The sequence below is a fragment of the Carassius auratus genome, chromosome 14, assembly GCF_003368295.1.
Source record: "Carassius auratus strain Wakin chromosome 14, ASM336829v1, whole genome shotgun sequence".
NCBI lineage: Eukaryota > Metazoa > Chordata > Actinopteri > Cypriniformes > Cyprinidae > Carassius > Carassius auratus.
In genome coordinates, this window is record NC_039256.1 from 1,121,346 (window position 1) to 1,141,310 (window position 19,965).

Sequence of the window (19,965 nt, forward strand, 5' to 3'; positions counted from 1 at the left end):
AGGAGAACAGCAGTCAAACACTATCCTCCTGTATATAGTTATCATGTTAGTTTGAGTTACCTGGAGGGTTTTTCCCAGCCCCATGCAGTGGGCCAGAATACAGCCGGAGCCAGAAGACTTCTCCACCTTCTTCACGGACTCACAGCAGCAGTCCCACATGAACTGCACTCCTGCACACAGACAAAAACACACAAAACCATCACTTAGTGGGCCTTTACCCATCTGTCCTCCATTCATAAAAGGACATCGCTATGATGACCTAATTAAATGCATGAAAAATGAGAAAGACATGAAAAATATTGTCGACAATCACAGACATTTGCATTCAGATGGGATTCGTTTTCTCAGAGGATCACGGAGTCTGCCGAGAAACACAGACAAGGCAGATTCGGACAGGATTAAAATAGCAATTTGGAAAACAATTGGAAACACAAATTTCTCTAATGACCCCCACCTGTCGTCCGAGTAGGGTGAGTCAACTCTGAATCATTGAAACGAGTTGTTTTTAAAACGAATCCCAAGCAGTTTCATGTTGACCTCAACATGAATCATTAGCATATTGGAAAAATTAATCGTTAAACAAATCATTTGGGATAAAAATAAAAATAAATGTATATTATAAGACAATGAAAGTGTTTTTGACCTTGCATGCATTTCAATCTGTTGTTGGGCACTACCAAAACCAATATATGAACCTTTCATTACCCATAATAGGAGCACTAATAAATAATATATATATATAAAAAAATGTCATGCATAATAGTTTTCTGATAGTGAGTAGACTCACCGTCCACCTGATGGGGTTTGAGTTTGGTCACCAGGTTCCTGTGAACCTGCACTAACGGTTCCTTGGTCTCCTCGTCCTCGTCCAGCACCAGCTTCGTGGTGATGGGACACGTGACCTGCGATGACTCCTCCACCACGATAGTCTGAAAACAAAGACGGGAGTTTCCCTGATACAGCAGAAGAGTTTGAGCCCTAAACATCTGGATCCTGGGTCTGTACCTCTCGTAGTTTCTCCCTCAGCCGCTCTCTCTCAGCAATGCGCTTCCTCCTCTCCTCTTCCTCCTTCAGAGCATCACGGGTCTCCGTCCGCAGTTTGTCATCTTTGATGATCTTGCGGATCTTCTTGCGATTTTTGGGCGTTCCTTTCTCATCTCCTTCATCTTCTCCATCCTCTTCTCCTCCGCTCTGTGGAGCAGAAGAACAAACCCTCTTCTCATTCGCTGCTTTATGTCTTCTCTGAGCCGAAACAGATGAGTGCGTTACTGTACCTTGCCACTGGACGAGGAGTCTTGAACCTTAATGCGACGGCGCTTCTTCTTCTCTTTCTTGTAACTTCTCTCTCGGTCCTTGGCAGCTTTATTGGACGACCTGCAAGTGTCGACACAACTTCTTTCATTTCCCCATTGAGGAGTGATTGAGTCAGTGTAAAAGTACATTAATAAACCATGAGCATTAATAATTAGGGCTGGGTTTTGATACAAATATCACACTTCGATTGTCCTTCACAAGCTTGTGATTCAATTTTGATTACACGATCAACTTTGATTATTTTGGATATATATCAGGTACAGTACATGCCAAATATTCTCGAGCAAAACAGATCTGCCAACATACATGAGAGTCAGTTGGTCGGTTCAAGATTAAAATGAACTGGTCGGTGGGCTTTACAACTTCTAAAAATGACACTTTAACTCTTTCCCCACCAGCGGTTTTGAAAACAGTTGCCAGCCACCGCCAGCATTTTTAAGGATTTTTAGTCCATTTTCACTAAAATGTCATGCCCCCTTGTTGTATGAATATCTGAACATGCAATGCATCCAAATAAAGATCAGACCCTCCTCTTTATATATATAATTATATACATCAATTATATTTTGTATTCAGTGATTCTTTTTAATATATACACATAAATACTTAAATGTAAGTAGGTTTCATAAAAAAAAGCTACATTTTGATAAAAAAAGCTGAGAAAAATCTTATTTTTATCTGGATCATATTCAGTGATATTATTAAAGCAAAGATGCAGTATATGGCCTCCATCAGCTTCCTGAAGCATGCACAGCACTTCCTGGATCGAGATTTCACTCGGTGACATTAGGCAGTTTCCATTTATATGCTGTTTATAGGTGCTAACTGCAATATTTTCATGTGCATATGCTTCACATTTATGATTATTATCAATACTGAAAATGCATTTGCGACTGAAAACTACTGTGTGCGACTATGAAACAATATTTAGGAGCACCAGTGTGACTGACTCGATCATCATCATACTTGTGATCGCACTCAGAGCTTCTTAAGTGTTTTTGCAGTGTAGAGTAATGTAATAATTTCATAATAATAATTCCTAACATTTATATAGTGCTTTTCTAGGCACTCAAAGGGCTTTACATAGTCAGGGGGTATCTCCTCATCCACCACCAGTGTACAGCAACCACCTGGATGATGCGACAGCAGCCACATTTCACCAGTACTCCCACCATTGGACCCATTACAATTTGCTTAAAATAGATCCACTGATGACACCATTGCAATGGCCATACACTCTGCCCTGGAACACTTGGAGGGAAGAGACACCTATGTGCGGATGCTGTTCATTAATTACAGCTCTAACACCATCATCCCTACCAAACTTATAGCCAAACTGAAAGATCTAAAGACCCCAGGTGGTTAGAATTGGTAATCACAGATCCTCCTCACTCACACTCAGCACTGGTGCCCCACAGGGATGTGTACTCAGTCCTCTCTTGTACTCCCTGTTCACTTATGACTGCTCTGCTAAGCACAGCTCCAACATCATCCTCAAATGTGCTGACGATACTATTATCCTAGGACTCATCACTAATGGGGATGAGACATCCTTCAGAGATGAGGTTAATGCACTCACAGCATGGTGTGCTGATAACAATCTCTCTCTAAACGTCAGCAAGACCAAGGAGATGACTGTGGACTACAGGAAGTCACAGAGAGAGGCTCACGTTCCCATTCACATCAATGGAGAGATGGCAGAGACAGTTCAGAGCTACAAATTCCTTGGCATTCACATCTCTGAGGATCTTTCCTGGAGCCTTCACTCAGAGACCATAGTGAGAACAGCCCGTCAGCGTCTCTACTTCCTGCGGAGACTGAAGAGGTTTGGCATCTCCTCTAACATCATGTCAAACTTCTACCGCTGCACTATTGAGAGCATTCTGACCTCTTCAAAGCTTCAAAGTGGATTAGGCTATTGTGTGCAAAATTTTTCCTATCCTACATGCCAAATAACATTGTCAGCATCAAAAGCTATAATTCCTGCTTTCTGCTGTGCAAATTTTGTGATGAGTTTGTGAAATTTTGTGATGAGTTTGTGATGAAAATAACATTACATTTTTATCAATTATTTATCTACAGATCGATGCATTTCTTACAGATTGCTGCATATTCAAAATCAGATACAGATGAAGCACTGAAAGATTACTTTTTTAAATATATTATTAGGAAAGCGACTGAATGTGCTGAATCTGTTTAAATCATGCATTAACCTGAACATATTCAGTAAAAGGAACAGACAAACTCCTTGAGAACTAGCCTGTAACTTCTTGCTTCTTTTTAAATCTGATTACTGATTAGAAGGTGCTCCTAAATTTTTGACTGTGCTCATGAAGTTAAGAAGCACAAGAAGTTATGAGCACAAGTGCTCCTAAAGAGAAAAGCAAGCGTAGATCGCTGTGAACACACAGAGACTGTATCAAGGTCAGGGTTGGGAGTCATATCCATTCACTGATTAACTGTCTAGTGATTGTAACAGATTTCCCTCGTGATGCTCTGCAGAAATACTGAGCTCCTCGTTGTTTCAGCTGAATTAGAGTCAGGTGACTGATGTGAACATACTGTACCAGTGTGTTGACCTGCAGCAGTGCAACAAGAGCTGAGCAAAGCAGCTAAAGTCAAATCTGAACTGAAACGCATTCATTTTTACAAAGCTCATCGTTCTGAGAAGTTTAAGAGCATAGACAAGTCTAAACATTTATAAAGAATATCTCTTTGGATTTGCGACTTTACAGATCTTCTTTATGCACCAAGAGCTTGTAACACTCCAAAGAGAAAGAAAAAATGGAAATCACATTACATGACCCCTTTTAATTAATCATTTAAAAGTCAATCAAAATAAAGAACTAACTAAAAGAAAATTGTGTGCAAATGTGATGATTATTTAAATACATACATACATATACATATATATATATATATATATATATATATATATATATATATATATATATATATATATATATATATATATATATATATAGGGTATTTCAAGCAAATATAGGTGAAATATCTTAATTTGTCTTCTGAAGACGAACAAAGGTGAGTAATGACAGAATTTAAATTTTTGGGTGAACTTCCCTTTAACTGTTCAACTGGCATCACATAACTTTGTGTTTTCCCCATTCCACTGCCATATCTCATGTTTTTCAATGCTGAAGCACATTCTGTATGAACAGGTGTGTAGGACTCATCAGGTGCTAGAATCAGTGGTTTCTCTGAACGCTCTTCGTTGCTGTATTGTTGGCCTGTCTAAAGTCAGACTAAGCCCAAATCATATCCAATTAGAAGCCGATCTAGATTACTGACTGTCTAAACTGTGTATCACAACTGATGAAATCTGAATTTACTGTCCTAAGTGACAGTTTTGTTGTGCTATCCCTACACTAATACTACAATAACAGCAATAGAGACTGCATAGATGTTGTCTTATGACATCACAACATTATACCGTCGCGCTGGATTATATTTCGTCTTATGAAGCAGCAACAGAAATGTGCGAGTTTATTCCTTGCTGCTTTCAAAACTCAAAGAGTTTATACTAGCAGTATATTGTGTTTTTATTTACCTGCACTTCGCAACAACACAGAACTTTCTACAAAAACGTCTGACGTGTTTGCGTGCTGTGAAAATGTAAAAAAACTACACGAAATACGATCAGAGCTGAAACGGTTTGAAGGGAATGTGATTTGAACAGATTTGCAAAAATCTGATTAAAATTGGATCTGGTGCTTACAGTCTAAACCAGACATAACTGCACATAAAAAGCATTGTGTAGATATACAACTATGCATATACATAAAGGTATATAAAAACAGTTGCAATTAATTGTTAAAATCTGTCCAGCTGATAAAAGCTGTGCATGCTCTAAGTGTAATCATGCCAGCCAGTTTTGCTTTCTGTGTTGGAGAACTCAAACTGCTGCTGTCCTTACCGTGTTTTGCGTTTGTTGCCCTTGTCTTCATCGCCGTCTTCACTCACATCCTCACTGAGCGCTGATGCATCACTGGAGCTCGAGCGCGACTGCTCAAAGTCAGAGTCTCCAGAGTCATCGCTGCCCACTGCACAAACACACATCAACCCTTCAGCTCATTCAGGAGAGTCACGCACGCAGGCTTCATTCAGACTGGACACTGACCTTTCTGCCTGCTTCTCTTTTTGGTGTCTTTCTTGTTTTTGACTGTGGTCTCGTCATCAGAGTCTCCCTCGCTTAGAGTCAACTTCTTACTCAGCAAACGGTGTCTGCGTCCACCTTTCTTCACCTCGACATCTGAGCCCGAGTCAGAAGTCTCATCCTCTTCCTCGTTTTCTGCGGGAAACATCAATGCATTACACGTGACAAGAACACATCTGCATTAACCTGGATTACAGCTGAACTGTGGGCTGGCCAAGTCAAGTCAAGTCTGTATGATTTATGTGACCCGTCTAGCAATGCACCAATGAGTAATTAAACATCTAAAGATATCTTTATTTCATAATCCAGTTTGTCCTAAACATGAGACATGCTTTATATTAATGGTTTTAATATAACTCGTAAGATCTCTCTGACAGCATCTGTACTGACGGATTGGCTACTTGTGAAATTCAGCCAAAAGATGAGGTTTGATATCGGCCAGCCCTGTCTAAACCAACTCTCACCACTTTCGTCTTGCTTCTTAGCATCATCTTTTCCTTTCTTTGGTGAATTGCCGTCCTCTTTGTCTGCGTTTTCATCATCAGATGAGCTGTCAGCTCCAGACGAATAGTTGGCTTTGATCTGCGCCAGAAGCATCCTCTTGGCAATTCTTTTAGAAGAAACAGGAACAAGATTAGGCCAAAAGTCCAGAATGAAATCCTCTTTACCTTGTGAACGACGTCCATCCAAAGACATTTTCATGAAGGGAACTACTTTGATTTTCAGAATCAGAAAACAAGACGTATGAGGGTGAAGCTATGAGGCTTTATGAGATTCAAATGTTTGGAAGACCCACAGAAAGGGGAAATCTTGATTAAAGAGACAGAAAAATAATTCACAGTATGTGAATCATACCTATTCTCTGGATCATCGTCATCATCCACCTGAGACGACTCAGCCTTCAATTCAATTTCATCACCTTCATAAACAAGAAGAAAACAACAACAACTCATAAGCTGTGAAATTCAATCAGTTTTACCCAAAACGCTAGTTTATACAACACTGATGATGAACCTAATGATCTAAGACACTCAGTAATCATCTTCTTTCTTTTCCCAAATCTTCACACATCTCAAGAATTATAAAGAAAAGACTCAGTCGACCAAATTTGAATTAGTCGGTTGCAGGAAAAAAATAAAATAAAGACAAAACCACTCTATAGGATATAGAGAAGTCCTGCAGTCTGTATCTGACACATCCTTAACACCGATGCTACACAGTTAACTATTCGTTTTTCTATAATGTAGCCAATGGAAGGGCTGTGTCCATTCATACTGACAGCTGGCCCCTGATTTGAGCAGTATTATTTTATTTTATTTTATTTTTTTGCAAATTCTGTTTTAGGTGAATAGTATGATACAGAATCAGTACGGTTTTGTTTACAAAAGAAATAATAGTTTAGTAATTAAGTGTTAAATCACAAGCATGAAAACATCTGAATTCATGTCAAATGAGAGTAAATGTAAGCCATATAAATGACGATCTGGTCTTTTTCCGCAAATTTATCCCATGAGTTATATTCACTGCACATGGAATCGCTTTTCTTTTCCCAAACCTTCACTCACATCCCTCTCATCGTTGCACGGGATTATAAACATTTCCTCCCTTCGTTCACTTTTAAATACTATAGTTGCATCCTTTGCAGTAGTAAAGAACAAAAACGTTGTTGGACAGATACTTTTAACTTTAATATAATATTTTTTTACATGCATTCCAAATTCTACTTAACACATGTCGAATTATGTTTATTTAACAAATTCGATTTTAAAAAGTTTCTGCTCATTAGACTTCGGTAAGGCACATCACATTGTATAACGTGTTTCACGCTTGCCAATAATTTTTCTGGAAATGTAATATCAAATATAGCTTTCAGTTAATGCAGAAGATAAATGTGCTCTTCTGAAAGCGCGGAGCAGCAGACATGATGCCAATATGATTAAACTGATATAATAATGAACGACTAATACAGGCCAAAAGTTTTGCCATTGACATAAATCTTGTTTTGCAAAGTTTGCACCTCAAGCTGTTGTGTCCATTCAAGATTATTGTGTAGTGATCAGATGCATTTGAAATAATTGCTAAAAGTTTCTGCATTGACCAAAAAATTAACTATTATTCCTGAGACAAAATGACCAGCAAACATTAATTGACTAATCATATCAGCAGCACATGTGAAAGTGTGAATGAGTACTAGTCAGAGTAGACTGTAGACTGTAATAGCAGACTGTGTTAAAAGGTTGGAAAAGGTGCTTCCAATCACTGTGTTCTTGTTAGCAATGGTAACCTCCAAAGAAACATGTGCAGCCCCCATCACTGCATCAAAATGGCTTCATATGCAAAGAAATTGCTACAAAGAATATTGCATCTGAAAGGACCATTTACCGGATCATCAAGAACTTTAAGGAGAGGTTTGACTGCAGTGAAGAAGTCTTCAGGACGTCCCAGAGTGTCCAGCAAGCACCAGGACCATCTCCTCCTGAGGAGTCAGCTGTAGTCGTGTCTCCAGCAGTACAGAGCTTGCTCAGGATCGGCAGCAGGTTGGTGTGAGAGCATCTACACACACAGTGAAACCAAGACTTCTGGCCAACAGCCTAGTGTCAAGAAGGGCACCAAAGAAGCCATATCTCTCCAAGAAAACATCAAGGACAGACTGAAATTCTGCAGGACATACAAGGCTTGGACAGCTGAAGACTGGTGCAAAGTTATTTTCTCTGAAGAAGCTCCCTTCCGACTGCTTGGGACATCAGGAAATTCGATTGTTTGGAGAAGAAAAGGTGAATGCTACCTTTGTCCTTAGTCCTGTGTTGTGCCAACAGTGAAGCATCCTGGGACCATCCATGCATAGGGTTGCTTTTCAACTAAGGGAGTGGGCCCTCTCATAATTCTGCCCAAAAACACTGCCATGAATAAAGAAACGTCCTCCAAGAGCGACTTCTTACAATAATCCATGAGCAATTTGGTGATGATCTGTGCATTTTCCAGCATGATCGAGCACCATGTCAAAGTTTTGGCTCGAAGATCATTACATGAAACTTTGGATCTGTGGCCATGCAACTCCCCGGATCTCAGTCCCATAGAGAACCTGTGGTCAGTCCCAAGAAGGTGCGTGGACAAGCAGAAGCCCACAAATTGTGATCAACTCCAAGAACTAATAAGGCAAGAATGGATCGCCATCAGTCAGGATTTGGCCCAGAAGCGAATATGCAACATACACCAGAGCGAACTGCACAGATTATGAAGAAAAAGAGTCAACACTGTAAATACGGACTCATATACAGGTGCTGGTCATAATTAGAATATCATCAAAAAATTCAATTCAAAAAGTGAAACTTGCATATTATATTTATTCAATACACACAGACTGATATATTTCAAATGTTTATTTCTTTTAATTTTGATGTTTATTACTGACAACTAAGAAATATCCCAAATTCAATATATCAGAAAATTAGAATATTGTGAAATGGTTCAATATTGAAGACAACTGGTGCCAAACTCTAACTAGCGAATGTTCTCTCAGTCTAGTTCTGTAGGCTACACAATCATGGGGAAGACTGTTGACTTGACAGTTGTCCAAAAGATGACCTTTGACACCTTGCACAAGGAGGGTAAGACACAAAAGGTCATTGCAAAAGAGTCTGGCTGTTCACAGAGCTCTGTGTCCAAGAACATTAATAGAGAGGAGAAAGGAAGGAAAAGATGTGGTAGAAAAAAAGTGTACAAGCAATAGGGATAGCCACACCCTGGAGAGGATTGTGAAACAAAACCCATTCAAAAATGTGGGGGAGATACACAAAGAGTGGACTGCAGCTGGAGTCAGTGCTTCAAGAACCACTACACACAGACGTATGCAAGACATGGGTTTCAGCTTCGCATTCCTTGTGTCAAGCCACTCTTGAACAACAGACAGCGTCAGAAGCGTCTAGCTTCAAACAGGACTGGACTGCTGCTGAGTGGTTCAAAGTTATGTTCTCTGATGAAAGTAAATTTTGCATTTCCTTTGGAAATCAGGGTCCCAGAGTCTGGAGAAAGAGAGGAGAGGCACACAATCCACGTTGCTTTATGTCCAGTGTAAAGTTTCCACAGTCAGTGATGGTTTGGGGTGCCATGTCATCTGCTGGTGTTGGTCCACTGTGTTTTCTGAGGTCCAAGGTCAATGCAGCCGTATACCAGGAAGTTTTAGAGCACTTCATGCTTCCTGCAGCTGACCAACTTTATGGAGATGCAGATTTCATTTTCCAACAGGACTTGGCACCTGCACACAGTGCCAAAGCTTCCAGTGCCTGGTTTAAGGACCATGGCATCCCTGTTCTTAATTGGCCAGCAGACTTGCCTGACCTTAACCCCATAGAAAATCGATGGGTTATTATGAAGAGGAAGATGCGATATGTCAGACCCAACAATTGCCATGTTTCCACCGAAATTACCCGGAACATTTGTACCAGGAACATTTGTACTTCAGTCAGCTCGCCTTGGCTATTTTTCTCACTGTTCATTTACAATAAAAACGAAATAGGATATCAAATACCACTGCCTCCTTTCGTTTTCATTTAAACATAATAACAGCTGCAGAAATGTACTTAGTTCAGGGAAATGTGTATATGCAGCCATTACAATGAAACTAAATATTATATAAATTTGCCTTTTTTATTTTAATTTTAACATATAGATAAATTGAATACAGACCAAAGACAACCTGTTAGATTTACCCAAAATGAATTATATCTTATGTTTAACCACTAAAGAGACATCAGAGCCAGCGTCACATATCATAAGGTCTAGCCGAGTTGAGAGTGCTCTAAGCAGATACATGAGGACTGATCTCCTGCTGATAGCGTGGAGCTCACCGTCTCCGAGATCGGCGAAACACATTTTAAAATGCATTTTAAAGGCTCTGGGTCTCATTCATGAAACACGAGCAGAACGAATTTTTTGTGTAAATCGCGTGTAAAGTGGTTTTGGCGTAAATTTTCGGATTCATTAAAACGTTCGTATTTTCCAAATGTTAGTTGGTACGAAAGAAATCTACACCTACTCCCAGCCACGCGTAAATAGTGCATTTAACGTCTGAACGTTTTGCTCATTAATACGGCTGCATTTTAATTCACCTTAATCGGGTACATATTTACACAGCATTTTGAAAAAATATTATATATATTAATTACATAAGGTTTTTCTTTTAACTTTTATTATGAGAGCCAGTAATAGGATCTGTAATATGCTTCCAAACTTCCTTTTTTAGGACCTCATACGTCACTAGTACACTTGAAAATTAAATGTGGCGTTTTGAATGAACTTCTGATAATAAAACTTCAATTTTTGCAGCTGAGAAATGTTTCTTTTTCAGTCGCTTTTGAGAAGACATGTTGAAATCCTTCGTTTGGTGTCATAATATGATGCTCACATATAGTTGTCAGTCGGATTTAATGGGTGTGATTTATGGTAATTGAGAGTGAGCGTGCACGCGCGTCCCATTTACGACTGATTGGAATTCATTAACACACACACACATTTCACTATCACATCTGACGTTTACGAAGTTTTTGTGAATCAGGAGAAGAGTTTTCGGGAAGTTCTCTTTACGCGCAAATCACTCAGATATTTACTCGTATATTTACGAATGTTTCATGAATAAGACCCTCTGTCTTTTTAAATAAACTACAGATTTGATTTTTAAACAACTACATTCTCCCCTGAAATACTTTTAAAATGACATTTCATGACACAATAACAGTAATATTTTGAAAATGATCAGAATAATTGGTGGTTAAACTCAACCAATGCTGCGTGAACTCAACCAATCAGGATGTTTAGTGCCCAAGACCCGCCCCCGAAAGTTCCGGAACTTTGAAAAAGTACCACCTCGCCAGCAGGGACTTTCTGAGGGGCATTTTTTTTTACCCGGAACTTTATTTATCCTGCGGTGGAAACACACCGAGTACCAGGCCAAAGTCCCTAGTTCCTGGGTAACGTTCCTGCGGTGGAAACGGGGCAAAAGCAGAAGAGCTGAAGGCCACTATCAGAGCAACCTGGGCTCTCATAACACCTGAGCAGTGCCACAGACTGATCGACTCCATGCCACGCCGCATTGCTGCAGTAATTCAGGCAAAGGGAGCCACAACTAAGTATTGAGTGCTGTACATGCTCATACTTCATTTTTATACTTTTCAGTTGGCCAAGATTTAAAAAAAAAAACTTTCTTTGTATTGGTCTCAAGTTATATTCTAATTTTCTGAGATACTGAATTTGGGATTTTCCTTAGTTGTCAGTAATAATCATCAAAATTAAAACAAATAAAAATTTGAAATATATCACTCTGTGTGTAAAGAATGAATATAATATACAAGTTTAACTTTTTGAATAGAATTACTGAAATTAATCATCTTTTTGATGATATTCTGATTATATGACCAGCACCTGTATATGTATATATTATTTTTAAACACTTTCAGTATACCACTGAAACATGAAAAAATACTCTACAAATTCTAAATCAGCAAACTTTGCAAAACACAAAACTGATGTCACTGCCAAAAATTTTAGACACAACTGTAGTAGACTAGGCCACTATTTGCTCAAGGGTAGCCCTAATGTTCAGTGTGTTATACAAGTTACATTATATTCCACCTTTTAAATAATTTTTTTTTCTCCCTCTCAAGATAGTCTACTCTACATTACAATTTTTTGTGTGTGGAGCAATATATGGACTAATGTCTCAGTTCAGTGATCTTTGTGTCTTGGTCTGTTTCACTTCACATATAGCGTGAGCAGGGCACGAGCAGTTTATTTTAATTTAGGCAGTCTTTTTAAAAGTAGAGCCACTTGGTGCCGGTCTCCAAAAGTGGCAGTGAGTACACAGTTCTGCCCAGAGCTGATGCTGAAATCAGCTGGAGACTAAACACCAGGACACTAGAAAAAAAAAAACAGGAAAGCAGATCCAAAACATCTGAGCTCTGAATGAAAACGACTGAAGCAGGCAACACTCTGCAAGTCAGTGGTTCATGTAAATTATTTACTATTGTGTTGCAAAATCCTCACATATTACCAGTGTTGGGGAATAATTGGTAACATGTATGGTGTTAAATAATTAAATTACAAAAATGTTACCGTAATCTGTTACTGTTATAGTTATTGTGAAAAAAAAAAAAAAAACAAGTGAAAAATTACAGTTACTTATGAAAATGTCATCAATTACAAAAATTTTACATCAGACACACATACACAGTTATAGGTTTAACTGATTTCTCTCCCAAATTTCATTGACTACTCTAAAATATGAGACATCAATGTTTCAGGAGTTTAGGACACAGAATAGGACACATGCTTATTTAATAACGGTTTTATTTCCTATTTGGGTTTATATGCTTTATTTGTTTAAGATGAACTGTTTTTTGGCATCATTAGGGTTGAGTTTCCTGTCAAACTCTGCAAAGATTTGATTTCAAAAACAGTATCATAACAGTATCAGTATCAAAACATTCACTAGAAATTAATCCAATGTAATCAGTTACAATCCTTGAATAAAGTGATTGAAATAGTTACACATCTTATTGCATTTTGAATAGGGTAACTTGTAATCTAGAACCCATTACATTTCCAAAATAACCTTCCCAAAATATAACACATTTTCCTGATGTAAGTCACTTTTCTTTATCATCTGAAACATGCATAAACTTGCATTATATATAATGGAAATAACAACAAGCATGCAACAAACACATCTGGATTGGTGTCAAATGAGTGAGGTAGTGGATTTGTACAATGCATTACCAAAATGCCAGTAGCGTCAATGTTGCTTATTTTTAATAAATGGCACTAGAGTTTGGTTGTTTTAAACTTATTTTGCATTTCAGTTCTTAATAGCATTAAAATGTAGATGATTTATTGTGGAGTGATGGGTAATAAAAATAAATTCTTACCTGTATTTGACCTTATTTCTGAATGTAATAAAAATGTAATAAAAAAATGTGACTTACACACCGATGTAAAACACACACACATTTCATAATGATCCTCATTTACCCTCTTCAAAAACATATTAGAAGTTTTGTACATTTAAGAATTTCTAGTATTTAATAATTTCCATTTCAGAATTCTTATGTGGTCTAGCGTCACCAGTTTGGAAACCGACGCTAATAAAACAGCCAACAGGCAACATTTTACGGGGACAAGAAGTAATTTCGTAGATTTTCTTCTAAGATTTTCTTTTCCCCAATTTGAAAGCAATCAATGATCAATAGGCAGCTTATACTTCCTGCCGTAAAACTGATCTCACTTTACCCTTTTTTTCGACTGACCTGATGACTGATGGAAACCATCAATACTAGCCATCACGGACTCAAGAATTGGTTTAATCTTCTGCTGATCGCTGTCTTCGTCTGAGTTAGCAGCCTGCTCCTCTTCCTCCTGCTCTTCATCACTGGAGGACAACTCCTTGGTTTTAGCCTTTTCTCTCTGTGACCTCCGTTTCCTCTCGAACGACCTTTTAGGGCCTTTCTTGCCCTCTTTACTGGACTCACTCTCTTCCTTTTTGACACCTCTGGATGTTTTTTTCCCAGTCTCGATCTTGGACAGGTTTTTCATCTGTTTCTCAAGATCAGAGTTGTGGTTGGAGGAGTCTGATTCTGCGTCCTTCTTTTTTTTGGCCCTCCGTTTGTTCGCCGCTGATGACTTGCCGCTCTGTTCTGAATCCGAGGAGACCATGTCGAGTTTACGCTTTGGCTTCGTTCTCTCAGAAGAGCGGGAAGCTACCTTCTTTTTGGTTCCTTTTCCAGAAGCGTCCTGGGGTTGGCTCTCATCCGAGCTGGCCTTCAAGGCAGCCTTCTGCAGGACCTCAGGGACTTCATCTGAGTCTGAATCACACGGCTCCTTCACTGCGGCGCTGGGCTCTTCTTTAGCTGTTGACGACCTCGATTTGCGTTTGCTCTTCGCCTCTGGTGACTTACGCAGCGGTGTGGTCTTCATCCTGGAGGAGCGTCGGCTATCTTTAGCCTCCTTTGGCAGGTCTTCAGAAGGTGACTGTTCTTTGCTCTTATCTCGTTTTATGGTGATTTTAAGAGGAACAGGTGTTAGTTTGACAACGAGCTTTCTTCCCAGTTTTGTAAGGCTGTTATTGGATTCCACAACCTCAGCATTGGACGTTGTTTTCCAATTACTGGTAGCGTTCGAGTTGCCATTGTCACGGTCTTCTTTCTTCACTGCAAGACTCTCTACCATCTCAAAGAGCTCCTCTGGGACAGACGTTGGAACAGACACGATGTCTTTATCAAGAGACGCTTCACCTGCTGGCACTGAGCGGTCCTCAAAGTCAGGGTTATCTGGCATTTCTTGCTCTTGAGCTTCACTTTCTTCAGACTGGTCCTGAGGTTCTTCTGGAGAGGGTGGAAGGCTCTCCTTCATTTCAACATCAGCTGAGTTACTCTCCTGCTGGTTTTCATCCTCCTCTACCACAGGATTCTGGTCCTTGGTGCAATCCAATCCATCTTCTCTGACAGGAGCAGGGTCAGCGTGGTGCGAGTTAACAACCGTATGATCGGTCTGTGCTGGTCTTTGTTCCTCTCCGTTTTGAAACTTGAGGCCTTTCGATTCAAATTCTTCTTCGAGTGATTCCTCCAAAGCCGAGTGGGCCTTTTTCAGATCGGCCAAAACTGATTTGAAGGCCTTTAAGTGTCTATAACTCACAGCGCTGACTTCACTGCCTTTTGAAGTGTGCTGGAGGAATTGTACAAAAGTACGATTCAAACCGTTTGTGGTCTCGATTAGTTTTTTGGTCTTCTTCACAAGCTCTTTCGGAACCGTTAAGGTCTTACAGGAAAAGGATAACGGTCCCGCTCCATCGGAGGCGTAATCCTGTCCATTCACAGCAGTTTTTTCTCGTTTGCTGTGCTTGTGTTTACGATCGTCACGCTTCGTCTTGTCACCGTCTCCCTTGGGCTTTCTATAAGACGATTCCAGATTGAGCAAGACCTTCTCACAGGTTTTAACAAAGTCCTGCAGCGGCTCTGGGCGGCACACATAGCAGTGCCATTTGCTTTCTTCATTCATGATCTCAGACAGCTCTTTTCGTCCAAGGTTCCTCAAAACGCACTTTTTGCAGAAGGCATTGCTGCAGTAGTCACAGCACATCAGATTACCGCCCTCTGCACACCACCTAAACAAGACACAAAACACCCATTACATCTTTATTTTGGATGAATTTGGGTAACATAATAGCTCATTTGATTGTGAAAGACACTATTAGTGGCCTGCAAGAGTTGTAAGATGTAATATGAGAATGGCTCCAGTCCAAATAAAGACATCCGAGCAGCATTCAAAACATGGAGAGATTGTTTTTTTTAATGTAATATTTTTAGGAAGTGTCTCCATTTAAGATTTCAAATCAGTTTTGAGAGAATAAAATGTCAACATTGGGCTAAATAATGCTTCATTGACATTCAGAGTCACTTATATTTACGTATATATTACACTTATATTTTCAAATAGTTGTATCTCGACCAAATATTGTCCTCCTAACAAACCACACATCAATGGAGAGATGATTTATTCAGCTTTCAGATGATGTATAAATCTCAATTTAGAAAAACTGACACTTAAGACACTTGTTTTGTGGTCCAGGGTCACATTTAGATAAAAAAAAAAAAAAAAAAAAACATACTTACTCGGACCTGGGCGTGTTAAAATATATAAAAGAACTATTTTTTGTCTTTGACCCATTTACAGATTAAACTGAGAACCCTTAAAGTTGCACAACAATGTTTTCACTTAATTTAACTTTAAACTGCAGTGCATTCATCAGGATAATGGTGTTTGCTGTGGCATTAAAACTTGTATTGGGAAATATGAAACACCTCTGGCACTGACTACTAACATAATTTGTTTCGTCACAGCTAGAGTGTTTAAATAACCAACCTGCATTGCTCATCCATTCCATCTTCATCCTTGCTGATATCGTCGCTCATATAATATTTGAAACATGACTGTAAGAAAAAGGCATGCATGTTAATGAGAGAGATACAAGCGTGTAATTGGCTGTAAGAAGTTAATCTGGTTTCTACCTTGCAGATAAGGACGTGTAATGCGGGATGTTGAAAGACAGAATCTCTCTGAAAGTGATTGACTTGCTGTCCACATGCTGTGCAATTAAGAATCTCCTTGAGCTGCTCGTCTGCAAGAGATTAAAAAATAGATGATGATAATAATAAAACAATCATGCTGCAGCTCTAAAACTCTTTCATATTTGAGCGGTTCCTCTCAATCGTGCTCCAAACCTAACTTGTTCACCGCATTGATTTAAATATGATAATCTTGTACCATACTGATATAAAAATATAAAATATATTCCATTCGCAAACTGGGGCTCATGAAAGAAATGCCTCCAAAATGTGACTTTTAGGCATATTTTAGGTCAGAGAGAAGAGAACATATATATATTATATTATTCTGCATTAGGCTGATAGTTTGGATCCACAGTATTAGACCTAATGGTGATTTCTGAGACCAAACATTTAGCCATTCAAATAAGGGAATTTGGATGCAAATATTGAAAATAAAATAAAATAGATAAATGTGAAGATGGGTCCGTTTCATTATGGTGACCAAACTTAATTTTTTAACTTAGGAACTGCATTTAATCTCTTCTGGCCAAATAGGTTGCAATAAAATTACACTTAAGTTTGTAAAATTGCATTAGTTTGCCATTTTGGGAAGAAAAAACAAATGGAATTTCAGCACATTAACCATTTCACCATTGAAAACAACATAAAACAGAACCATTTAACCCAGTGCAGCAGTTATGTGACAGATAAATGGATGTGAGATACTTCACTTGTCTTTAATACTCAAACCCACTCACCGGGACGTTTCCGAGTACCATCCTCTTTCACTTTACTTCCTCTGCTACGAAACTCTGGACCGCGGAACTCATCTTTAGCTTCGTCAGCGACCGGTTCTGGCTTGACCACCACTGTACCTGTGAATGGTGAAGGAGGGGAGTCAGTGCTCCTCTCAAACCACACGCTTCTGAAGACTTCAGCAGCTCCACACAGGACTAACCTTGAGGCAGCGTGCTGATATCCAGACTGCTCTGCATGCCGTCATCTGGGACAGGTTCTCCTGCGCTCTCACTCACACATTCAGACTCATCTACAGCAGTGTGCTTGGTCACAAATGATGGTTTTCTTCCATTAACAACAGAGGGGGAAAGGGGTTAACATGATCTTCCCACAACACCCTACAATCCTTAGAGCACAGCGTCAAACTACAACATCTGCAGCCCAACTCACCTCTTTGAGCGTGAAGATGAGGCTTTGGTCATTTCTGAGGAGCAACCCGGCTGGAAAAAAGAGAAAGAGAAAGAAAAACACATTTAATCTCATTTCCAGTGATGATAAATCCACATATTTCCAGTTCAAACAAATGTTCAAGTGTTCGCCTGAATGCACTGCAAGTCACTTTGGATAACAGCGTCTGCTAAATGCATGCATTTTAATTTAATTTAATATTTTTCCAGCTCAATCTGCATCATTAGTCTTACAGTAGTTTTGTATAAACCAAGCACAAAGCTCACAGAAGCATCTCTTTGGCAAAAACAAAAAAAACTTGTCCACCTACCTGAAAAGTTTACCCAAATATAGAAATCATAAATATGGCTGTGATAAGCTTTCAGGGTATGGAATAAAATGGATGTTCTGGGTGTCAATTTAACTTCCTTGTCTTTTATAAACTTCCTGAAGAAACTTTTGAAGCATCAGTCCAACAAACTGAAAATCAAAGCGTGAACATGAGTCTTTATTCATGCACTAGATCATCCTTCATGTGTGCTAATCTCAGAGAAATGGATCTAGGATCTGTGTGCGACTTTACAAAAACTGTACAGTTGAGTACAATTAGAGTCAGACAAAAGCCATGTTACTTCGACTAACTATTGCTTTAGTTTAACTTCAGAGTGCATGTGAGAGGAGTGAAATGACCTTACGCTGTAGACAGCCGGAGAGAAGGCAGTGTTTTAGTAAACTAGAGATAATGAGCAGAAACAGACGGTGTAGACGTACCTCACTCATTCTCTCTTCAGGGATGCTGGAGTCACTCGCAGCCATTTTACCTGCAATATAACAAGCACACAAACTCACAAGGTGCTGTTTTTTTTTGCAAATTAAACATGCAATTAATTACTAGGAATTAAGAAAACATTTACATATTTTAACATCATTTATACATAGATATTTTTATTATATTTAGCTTTGTGAAAGCTGACAGTAGGGATCCTCACCATTGGAGATGTCTTGAGAATCGATGCTTTCGTCGTCCGGAGAATGACCCAAGAACTCATGAAGTTTAGTCACCAATGTATTTAACTTCCTGGACCTGAAACAAACAGCAGTGTGTGTGTGTAAAGATGTAAGATATCAATGGCCCACCTTCAACACAGTTTACCACAGAGAGCGCTCTTACTGTTACTGTAAAACTGAACTATATATGGCTTTTCAGAATAAGAAGCTTTCAAAATATTACTATTATTACACACATACAAAGAAAAAACTATATTAAGGCTAATACCAAGTTATCACAACCTATTGTTTGTTTCATGACAGCTTCTGTGGCTATTTTTTTTATAACAAATTATTATTACGTTTTTAAAATGTATTTTCGATATAGAACTCAAACTGTATCTGGCTTAAAATTATCTTAAAAAGAGTTAACTGAATTAAAAACAACAACAACAAGGTTATCACAAGCTAAGGTTACTTTGGCAGACACACTATGTTACGGTTTACCACGATAATATTTATAAAGAAACGTCGTAATACGACAAATACCAAAATGACAACACCTCCAACAGGATTTAAACTCTGTCTAAAGAATTATAAAATGTGTCAACCGAGAATTTTTTTTTCCCCCAAATTAAAGTCATGCTACAAAAACGGCAAACAATAACGCGCAGAGAAGTAGGTGCAGAAATACGTAATTTAGGAATAAATACACATAAATGCATGCAATGACAATCCAGCGTGAAGAGTCTGATTAAATGAAAGCCTGTGAGAGTTTCGGGGTAAATTAATTTCACGCGCAGCGTTCGCTGTTTGATTGACATGTGACGTCATCGACGCCGGTAACAGACGGAAGACACGCACTGATAACAGTGAACATAAACAAACCGATCCGACCGGTGCTGCTGTTAAAAGATAGGAAATGACACAAACCGAACTCGCTGCATAAATAAGACAAGAGGAGGGAAAAATAGTCATGTCACTACAGATCGCTGTTCGTGAATGTTTGACACAGATTGTTCTCCACTGGTTTCCTTTCAATACTAAGGCTGATTTAAGAGGAAAACACCACAGAGACGCAAACACAGCACTCAGATCTCCTAAATCTACACAATTCTAAGCCAAAACGCCCATTTCGATGATGTGCAAAAAAAATTTGGTGGAGAAAGGCCTAGTTCTAGCATATGACCAATGCACCTAACATTACAGTTA

At 38.9% G+C, this 19,965-nt stretch overlaps 1 protein-coding gene across 5 annotated transcripts in view; it reads right to left on the reverse strand.

The window, feature by feature from the left end:
- The window catches only part of LOC113113384 (transcriptional regulator ATRX-like), a 49,931-nt gene that overhangs the window by 28,976 nt on the left and 990 nt on the right, over nucleotides 1-19,965 (reverse strand). For 2 of the 5 annotated variants that reach the window (XM_026279530.1, XM_026279532.1), the window contains exons 2-18: nucleotides 18,756-18,850; nucleotides 18,538-18,587; nucleotides 17,770-17,819; nucleotides 17,540-17,664; nucleotides 17,340-17,456; nucleotides 16,543-16,652; nucleotides 16,397-16,464; nucleotides 13,786-15,638; nucleotides 13,408-13,425; nucleotides 6,344-6,407; nucleotides 5,953-6,098; nucleotides 5,453-5,623; nucleotides 5,249-5,375; nucleotides 1,275-1,374; nucleotides 1,006-1,191; nucleotides 788-929; nucleotides 61-170 (exon numbers count right to left, since the gene is read on the reverse strand). In XM_026279530.1, coding sequence (XP_026135315.1) covers nucleotides 61-170; nucleotides 788-929; nucleotides 1,006-1,191; nucleotides 1,275-1,374; nucleotides 5,249-5,375; nucleotides 5,453-5,623; nucleotides 5,953-6,098; nucleotides 6,344-6,407; nucleotides 13,408-13,425; nucleotides 13,786-15,638; nucleotides 16,397-16,464; nucleotides 16,543-16,652; nucleotides 17,340-17,456; nucleotides 17,540-17,664; nucleotides 17,770-17,819; nucleotides 18,538-18,587; nucleotides 18,756-18,850 — 3,532 coding nt within the window. Of the gene's footprint in view, nucleotides 1-60; nucleotides 171-787; nucleotides 930-1,005; nucleotides 1,192-1,274; nucleotides 1,375-5,248; nucleotides 5,376-5,452; nucleotides 5,624-5,952; nucleotides 6,099-6,343; nucleotides 6,408-13,407; nucleotides 13,426-13,785; nucleotides 15,639-16,396; nucleotides 16,465-16,542; nucleotides 16,653-17,339; nucleotides 17,457-17,539; nucleotides 17,665-17,769; nucleotides 17,820-18,097; nucleotides 18,247-18,537; nucleotides 18,588-18,755; nucleotides 18,851-19,466; nucleotides 19,512-19,965 lie in introns of those variants that run through there. The other 3 variants (XM_026279534.1, XM_026279533.1, XM_026279531.1) reach the window with 3 other exon arrangements.